We start from the raw sequence: 9,126 nt of genomic DNA on the forward strand, positions 1-9,126 counted from the left end.
CCCGGGTGCCAGACTCGATCAAAAGCCTGTTCTACATCGAAAAAGACTCCCGCACAGTACATTCCGCGCTCCAAAGAAGACGAGACTACGTCCACTACACGATGAAATTGCTGGATAGTTGAGTGGGATGTTCGAAATCCAAACTGGTGATCGGGGTTGAATTAAGAGAAATTTTATGCTACTTATTTATGAACATATATATATTTTCTAAAACCAAGTTATTATTATTTTTAATAATATAAGGACAAATCTTTTGGTACGACTCATGTAATCTCATTTTGTTATATCTTATCTTTGTGAGGTGTTTAGTCGGTCACCTCTGCGTCCACTTTCCTCGTCCAGGTTGAGTGGTGGGAGAAAATGGTGAATACCATGAATTTTTGCCTGGTGTCCGGAAAAACGTCCCTCTATCTCAGAGACTGGCCAGCTAGCCATCGGCTCTAGCGTAGTAGGAGCAAACTAAATCTTGCCTACCACGATTGATAACTTAGGGTCTTCGGGCTCTTCAGGTACGCCCTGCTACGGGGGGAATCAAAAAATTGTCTCTTACCCCAATTTTACACCAAATAAAAAAGAAAATTCGGATTGTGTAAATCCGAGACAATAATATCATCAAGAAAGTATATTCAACAAATACAATTGAAGAACTACTTTATAATGAACATCTTTAAGTAACAGTTTACATAAATGTATTTACTCTGCCCCACTGGAAAATATCACATTATACTAAACCCTGAATGGTACTGGTTGAGAACTCATAGACTATACTACAAAAGTAGTTTTAGGTGGGCTACGAATTTTTTGTGGGAGCCCACGGGTCTGAATAATTGAGGCGTTCGATCACAAATCATGATAACTGACAAAATAAAATGTTTTTTATTCACCTTCAACCAGGAGGAGTCACTTACCGTAACTTTATATCAATATTATTTCTTAAGAATAGAAATTTCCAAAATATTTTAGAAATCGAAGATTATCTAACAACCATTATTTTATACAACATTTCACTTAGTATGTTTTATTAACAAACTCCTCAATCCGAGTTACATATTCAGAAACGATTTTAGTGTATTATTTTTTCAATATTTTTAGCGCAAATTGTTCTGAACATTCTTAAAATATGAATTGATTAAGTCAATTTACCTCAAAATATTGTTATATATAAATATAATATATTTATAAATATATACAATTTACGTAATACCAAATCGCAGTTGTGCTGTGTATATTTATACAGGACTATAAGCCCGAGTATTTGGCACTGGCATTTTAAAATTGTGAAACATGGTTATTTATTAAAACATAAATAAAAACTCCAAAAATATACAATAACTACAAACTTGCCCATAAAGTCTATTAATAAATCACAGATATCAATTATGACATTATTTTATAAGTTTTAGAAAAAAATATATATAACGAGTAATATAACACACTAGTTAGAAAATACTTGTTAATACATTTAAAATACTCTCTCCAACTATGAATATATTTTTTTAGAAATTATATACATAAATTAGTCAATTGACAAATAAAAACAAAACAATTTCAATATAAAAAACAAGTATATAACTTATAAGTAATTTTTGTTCACAGAATAATTAAGTTTAAAAAGTCTTTTAAAAACTCATTTAATACTTTTCAAGATAATACTCAAAATTTGAAAGGAAATATCTATAAAAGTAAAGTTATAATGACTAGTAATAAACTAAAATTTTGTTTATTAATGAAAAAACATAATACACATATATACACATTTATTAAAATTAATGCCAACAATAATTCAACATCAATCACATTACAGTTCATTAAAATAGTAAAACTTTTCTACACCAAAGGAAAAAAAAAACCATATAAAATATCGCATTAAAAATTAAAAATGTCTAAATCACAGGTTTATCCTTTCCATCAAGGTTGAGCCTTGCTTGCTTGAGTATATCATGCGTCTTGTGTAACTGCCTGCAGATAGCCTTCTCAACTTGCCTCTTCCTCTGGTTGGCTGATGTCAGCTGCGAAATAGTTTCCTCCAGGGCCTGCTTTGTCCTGGCCAGCTGGGCCCTCAGCTCTACGTTCTCCAGTTCCAGCTTGTCTGGTCTGTCCTCACCTGCAAAACCAACCGACTGTACCATCAATAAAAAATCCTTTAAACGAAGTGGATGCAATTTAATGTTAACATCACTAACACAATATCAATGTTTTTTTAGGATGTATACAGTGAATCAAACAATTTATCAATTGATTCAATTTTTCACTTTTAAATGAACATGCAAGTTGCAGTGGAGCACTGATAATCAAACTTAGGTCTTTTATAGCCAAGGGAGTTGAAGTGTCGCTCTTAGCAGTCTCAGAACTGCAGCAGCGCGAGTTTGTATTTAACCAAGGGGTTTAACTTTTATTTTGTGGTGGTCCCACAGAATGGAAACTAGATCCTCTGACCAGAGATAGAATAGGTTGGCTATCCCACTTAACTACCTCTCCTTCCCCTCCCCCATGTCAGAAATGACCAGCCAGGGATAATAAAAAAAAAAATAATTCAAGCTGGAATAATTCAGAAATCTGTGTATTTGAAAAATAAAATTAGTGTCCATTTTTTTGGAATAAAAAAGAAATACAGTTGTTACCTCCCAGTTAAATAGTTAACCACATAGAATTGGAGGATATAATGTTTGGGTTAGTGATCAGTGTCAACTGAAGTAGATCATCTAAAATCACACGGTAGTGATCATCATTGGCTTACGATCACTCATACAATTTATTTTCAATTGTGTCCTAGCAGTCAGGAAGAGCTTTTGTAGCAGTATAACACTAGTTCTGCCTGCCTTCTGATTTAGAACAATTTATACTACTTTAATCTAGGGAGGATTCCACTTTCTTATCATTCAATTTGTACCAATATCTGGTTATGTTTACCCATCATTTCTAACAATAAAGACTCCACTGTATTATATTTATATAACAAAACTAGAGCTCTATTTATTTATTCTACTTTACCCTGCCCTGTGGACAAAACAAGCTTTTGCAGCAGTTCGATGGTGATTGAACAGTTGCAAATATAACAATTGAAATTTTTAAAGCAGTTGTAAAAATTCAGTCTTGCATTTGTTCCCCACTCACGTCTATTGCTCTTCTTCTGTGCCCTCTCTGCCTGGAGGACTTTCAGGAGCCCGTTCTATTCTCTCTAGATTTAAGTGGTCCCATCCTGGTCCACTGAGCTTTTCTACCCGTAAACAAAATCTTTTCAATACTGGTAGTTTTGTTCAGTGTTCAGCTAAGGGAAATCATTCTCCCTGAGAACACCAGTCCAGCTTTCTTCAGCAGTTTCTGGCATGCCACAATGAGGGTATAGGGAGTCGACGTCAATCCCATTGAAGCTTGGCTTGAAAGCCCCCAGACCTCATCAGTAATTGGGAGGACCCACTTTGTTCTAGCAGTGACTGAACAGTGGGAAAGTATTTCCTCAGGGTGAATGAGTTTAGAACTCTATGGTCATATTTTCTAAACTTAGAAAAATAAACACATTGAAGCCAATTATCAGCCTTTGTTATGTTGTAATATGTCTCATATCTCCTCGTAATTAGCATTTCCTCTTACTATTTACATATCATTTGATCAATTGTGCAACCTTTTTAATTTATAGATTCAACTCAAGTCATTCATGGCCTTACATCATTAAGTAACAAATGAAAGGTACAAAATTAACTTATGATACAATTTTTTTTTTAAGTTATATAAAATCAATAACCGTGCCCAACATATGGAACAGGGGTAATCAATATAAGCATGTTAGCTTAAATAAAAGTCATAATGTAAAAACAAAATAATCACCGTTGGGCTTCGGAGAAGATAGTGCTTCTAGGCTTGACATTCTGTTATCACTTTCAATGCCTAGATCAGGAGAGCTGCTGTTATTAGTTCGGACACATGCGGGGAACCAATTCTGAAAATAAAAAACAAAATTATAATTAATAAAGTATTTAACAATATTAACTAAATAAGTAATCTATTGATTAAATTAGTTAAAGATGGACTTGAGTTTCATATATTGTCACAATTGAGATTTCAGCAGCATCTGTTGCCTAGCTACATGAAATGACAACACAGCAAATGGCACAGGGGAAAAACAATCAAGTTTTCACTGAAAATCTGAATGATTAATTTCGTTCAAGAACGATAAATTTTTTTGAAAAAAAAAAACTGTTGTAATAGAAGTTAGTATTAAGTTTGACTCAAAATCTGAAAATTGGAACATCATTTTTTCACCAGATTCTTAAATTTTATTTACTTTCATAACTACCTCACAGTTTATTTAATTTTTTTCTAATAGTGTAAATGATTAATAAAATACTCACATGATGCTCATGATCTGAGGTGTAATCGGAGCTCGGATTACTTCTCTGGCGCTTGAAATCAATAGGGCTAGTCGGTACAGTGTCTGGTTTTGACAAAGAAGCGAGTCTTGCTTCTAGTTCATGATTGGCCAATTCCAGTTCGGTAACCCTTCTTTCAAGCTCAAATTTTACCTGCTGACATAATAAATAATTTACCAAATTTTATTTGTTATTTTGCCAAAAGAAGTTATACAATTTTTGTTTTGTCCGCATTAAAGGAAATGGAAAAGCTATTTATATTGGATCATGAAAATTTAAATTATAGGGAAATATATCACTGATCATTTTAACTTTTCAAACTTACTAGGTTGGTATATTCTGATTGTTAAATTTTAAATTAAATTATTTTATAGAAGATTAGTTCAACCGTTATAATTTTTTAACATTTGTTTATTATTAAAAAATTAATTATCTAAATAAATGATATTCTGATAAGTGAAGTAGTAATATCATATAAATATGTTTAAAAAAAAAAAGAACACTAAAAATATATACAAAGCCCTATGAGCTCTTGATCAAGACAATCAGCTGATTTTGTTTTATTTATTACAATATTTTTTATAATATAGTGTGGAGGACTCCCTAAACTGTCAGTCGGATTGAGAGTAAGACCAAAAATAGACATTCGGATCATAAAGTTAAGACAGGCGAAATAAGGAGAAAATTTTGAATAATACATCATATCAGTCTTAATCTTATAAACTGAACAACCTTCATCTTTGATTTTACTTTGAGTCTGGTAGGAATCATTACATGAGTAATTTAATTACATGTTTCAATTGCATTATAATTACACTAAAAAACCGTTAAATGGTCCAAAATATAAATAAAAATTACAATTACTGTAAAATAATTGAAGTTACTCAACACAATTACATCTTGACCCTTAGTAATTAACATTACATTAACATGTAATTTGGCTCATATGTGGATTCAGATTATTTGAAGATATTTCCTTAAGAGCAAAAATCTTAAAAATTCAAACAAACCGATACACAAGTGCGCAGACATAAAATCGATTTTATATTTATTTTCAGTATCTTTGTAAACATATAAATAAACCGTAATATGTTAATAAATTTATATGCCATCACACGATCATAAACTGGATATCATTTTAATATTTTAGAGCCATTGCAAAACAGATTTTTTCCATTTTGATGTAAGGTATTTGTAATTAAAATTACTTGTAATTGTATTATAATTACCAGGAATTCTATGGAATAAATAGCAATAAGATATGACTGTGATTGTTAATTGAAGATACTTTGACTCAGCTTGTAATTATAGGATAAAAATTACTTTGTTACTTGTAATAGTAATAAATTTTTGTCCAACTCTGGTCATTTTGACTAACCATTTAGGAGTCCCCTAAAGATTTATTTATTTTTTTAAATACAAATTAAAATTAATACAACAAAGTAATAATAATTTATAAAAGGAAAGAAATCAAATGTAACATTCATAGCACACAAATCCATGCATTTTGACTTTACTGTTGTACATTGCTGATTAAAAATGTTGTAGCTAATAACAAAGAATTATGCAGAAAGGTAATATTACTTTTATATTTCATATCCAGCCGTTAAATAAAAAAAAAAAAAAAAATTTCACCTAATTCAATGTGTTTTTAAAATACATGCAGTCAAGTTTTCATTTTCTAATGACGACAATAAAATTAATATTCTTGTAATATACAGTAAAAATAAGTTATAGAAATTTATAAGGGTCATTTCACAAAAACTTTAGTTAACATTAATATGCAATTTTAAATTGTACATTTTACCAATTTAAATTTATTGTACATTATACCAATTTCTTTTTCCTAACCAACTACCTTACTTACAAGTCGAGGTACTTACTGATCAAATCAACATTAATTTAGTTGCCTGAATAATATCATTTAGGTAATTAATTTATTAGTGTGGAATAAATTCTGAATACTGAGGAATTCAGAAAATGTTTCTCATCGTAATTTGATGAAAATTCTGGAAACAAATATGGATAAAACAAAATATATGGTTAGCAGTAGAAATGGGAGCAATTTTGGCAATAAAGATACAGGAGGAAATATATTTGAACAGGTAGAGAGGTTTAAATATTTAATTCCTACAGTAACTAGGAAAAATGAAATTGATGAGGAAAAAAGGCGGGAAGGAAATGCTTGTTATTTATCAGTTTCGAAATTTCCTAGCTCATGGCCTTCTGTATAGAAACTTAAAAGCTAGAATTTACAGATCTATTATTCTTCCTACTGCTGTTCTTTAAAATTAAAATCTGTACTGCAACCCATGCAGGGTCAGGATTCAGTACTTTGTAAAGAAGTACTGATACTAGACCAACAGTTGTGCAAGGAGGTGATTCGGTCAGAATCACGCTTGACCACCATATTTTTACCCAATTAAGGGTACCCAATTTAAGAGGCTGAGTGGACCCCATGAGTTAGTAGCCACGCAGTGTACCCCGTGGCCACCATGCTCCCTATTGCTGTTCTTTACGGATGTTAAGCATGTTCTCTTAAATTAAGCGAAGAGCAGTGTCTTAATTAAGGTTTTTGAAAAAAAATATACAAAATATGTGAACCAAAAAAGGATGAGGTAACCAGAGAATTTAGAAGGCAATGTAATGCCAAATTGAGAGGACTGCATCCAGTAAATATAATTAAGGTTATAGGATTGCAGTGAATAAATTGGCATTTAAGGCATTAAAACTCAGTAATGAACAGATTTCTAAAATAAACTTCAGTATATCATAAATTATTATTTTTCTCACAGCAAGATAGAAAAAAAGTGCAAAACAAAAAAGGCTCAGAAAATTAGTAACATTACATAAACACTAACATATTGTATCTCGCACAAGACTGGGTAACTTTTTAAGAAACAGTAAAGGTGGGAATAAACGATGATACAAACACTTGAGAAGCCATAGAATTAAAGCAAGTTCTTTCTTACCACTAACTTATAATTTTGACTAAGGACTGAGGCTCACACTTTCTTCATCTTATTTCTGTGGATTTAAATTATGAATGAGCTAGGTTTTGACCCAAAAATAATCGAGCAATTATTTTTTTCATGTCGGATGTAATGTTTTCAGATAACCATAATGGGACCACTTGTGAGTGGGTTAATGATTATAATCTTTTTTAATACACTGCTAATGATTTGTTAATGAGAAAAGAAAATAGAATATATAGAAAGCAGTAGGCAGAATATATTTTTATTTCAATATTTTCCCTTATTTTAAGGATGAAAATTTTGTAAAGACATAAAATGATCTATAATTGTGAAATGACCCATAATAGGTCATCACTATAGAAAATAACCTAAAAATAAAAAAAGTGACAAATTCACTGGTAAACATCTTTTAAATACTCGTTACCTGGTGTGTTAAAACTAAAACAAAATTAACAATTAATAATGCTGATATTTTAGGCACATACAAACAATAAATAAAAGCCATATACAAAACAATTTTTTGTCAATGAGGAATTTTTCCATATAATGAGTAAATTTTGATAACTAGCAAATACCATTTGGAAATTTTTCACTTCTTATCTATAAAAAAAAAGTGTTAATATAAGAGCAATACGAGTATGTACATTTTTAAATAACTCAGCAAAAAGATTCTCTGACAGGAAATTTCATGGTCTTTTCAGAATGAATTTGGATTTGTTTTAGCTTCAGCATATCAAAAATTATCACTCTTCTCACAGAAAGGTAGAAAAAAAGTGCAAATACTAAAATTCATATCTCTTGGAACAATTAGTTTTAAATATATTTTTATAGATATTTCTTTTGCCTCTATTAACTGTTCAATTGATTCTCTGAATTTTGTTTAAAGGAGTTTTATGTTATAAAATTTTAAAACATCCATTTCTTCAGCAAGCCATCAAATAAAATATAAATTACATTTAAAATTATGAAATTGCAAAATAGTGTTTTATTGAAGTGAAATATAATTGACAAAACATTAAGAAAAATTATTTCACAAACATATAAGAGTTCATAAAAGCAGTTAGAAACACAGCTAGTAAAATGTATACACTTAACATATTAATTTAAATCAAATTCAATCGCCATGCAACAAAAAACAGAAAGCTTATGCCTCTTATACGTTATAAAATTGAAACTTATTTAATGTTTGCTTTTATCAAAATAGCAAAAATAAGAGGTAATTTTTATTATAAAGAAGAAATTATCAGTCTTTTGGTTAAATATTATTTTTCATAAGAAAAATCAAAATTTCTATTAATTGTAAATAAAAATAATAAATGAAGACCCTAGGGAAAAAGCTTTGAGTAGTTCAAGCTAATTTTTCTCTTTCTTTTACTGCCATCTATATATTTATCACAAACCATTGTTACAAATTAAAGAAAAAATAAAATTCAAGTTGGGCTTATATTTCACATGTAGTCTTCAAATGTTATACTAATTGTCAGACAGAAATTGAAATCCTTAATTTGATTAAGATATAAAATAAAGGAATTATAACTTCCTAAGATAAAAATAGAAACTTTATAATATATAAGCGAAATCTTATATTTTTAAGTTTTTATAGGAAAATCCTTACCATTGTAATTTATTTTGGGTTCAATTCCAAATAAAAAATATTAAATATTTTTTTTATGGAAATTTGTCAGGTTTATATTGCGACCTTAATTCTCAAAAATCCTAACTACAGAGTAAAAATTATGTAGCTAGATGGTTTTCGAATTAGCAATATGCCAGGTTTAATTTTA

At 29.9% G+C, this 9,126-nt stretch overlaps 1 protein-coding gene across 13 annotated transcripts in view; it reads right to left on the reverse strand.

Annotated features, from left to right (window-relative positions):
* Positions 1 to 1,162: 1,162 nt before the first annotated feature.
* cnn (centrosomin) overlaps positions 1,163 to 9,126 on the reverse strand; it is a 169,023-nt gene continuing 161,059 nt past the window's right edge. For 10 of the 13 annotated variants that reach the window (XM_067049137.1, XM_014423337.3, XM_014423335.3 and 7 more), the window contains 3 exons: positions 4,350 to 4,523; positions 3,826 to 3,937; positions 1,163 to 2,104 (listed from right to left, as the gene is read on the reverse strand). In XM_067049137.1, the coding sequence (XP_066905238.1) occupies positions 1,884 to 2,104; positions 3,826 to 3,937; positions 4,350 to 4,523 (507 nt within the window). In that variant the 3' untranslated portion in view covers positions 1,163 to 1,883. Of the gene's footprint in view, positions 2,121 to 3,825; positions 3,938 to 4,349; positions 4,524 to 9,126 lie in introns of all 13 variants that reach the window. The other 3 variants (XM_014423339.3, XM_014423336.3, XM_014423341.3) reach the window with 2 other exon arrangements.

This window comes from Halyomorpha halys, unplaced genomic scaffold (genome assembly GCF_000696795.3).
Source record: "Halyomorpha halys isolate HHAL.00 unplaced genomic scaffold, Hhal_1.1 Scaffold417.1, whole genome shotgun sequence".
Taxonomy (NCBI): Eukaryota; Metazoa; Arthropoda; class Insecta; order Hemiptera; family Pentatomidae; genus Halyomorpha; species Halyomorpha halys.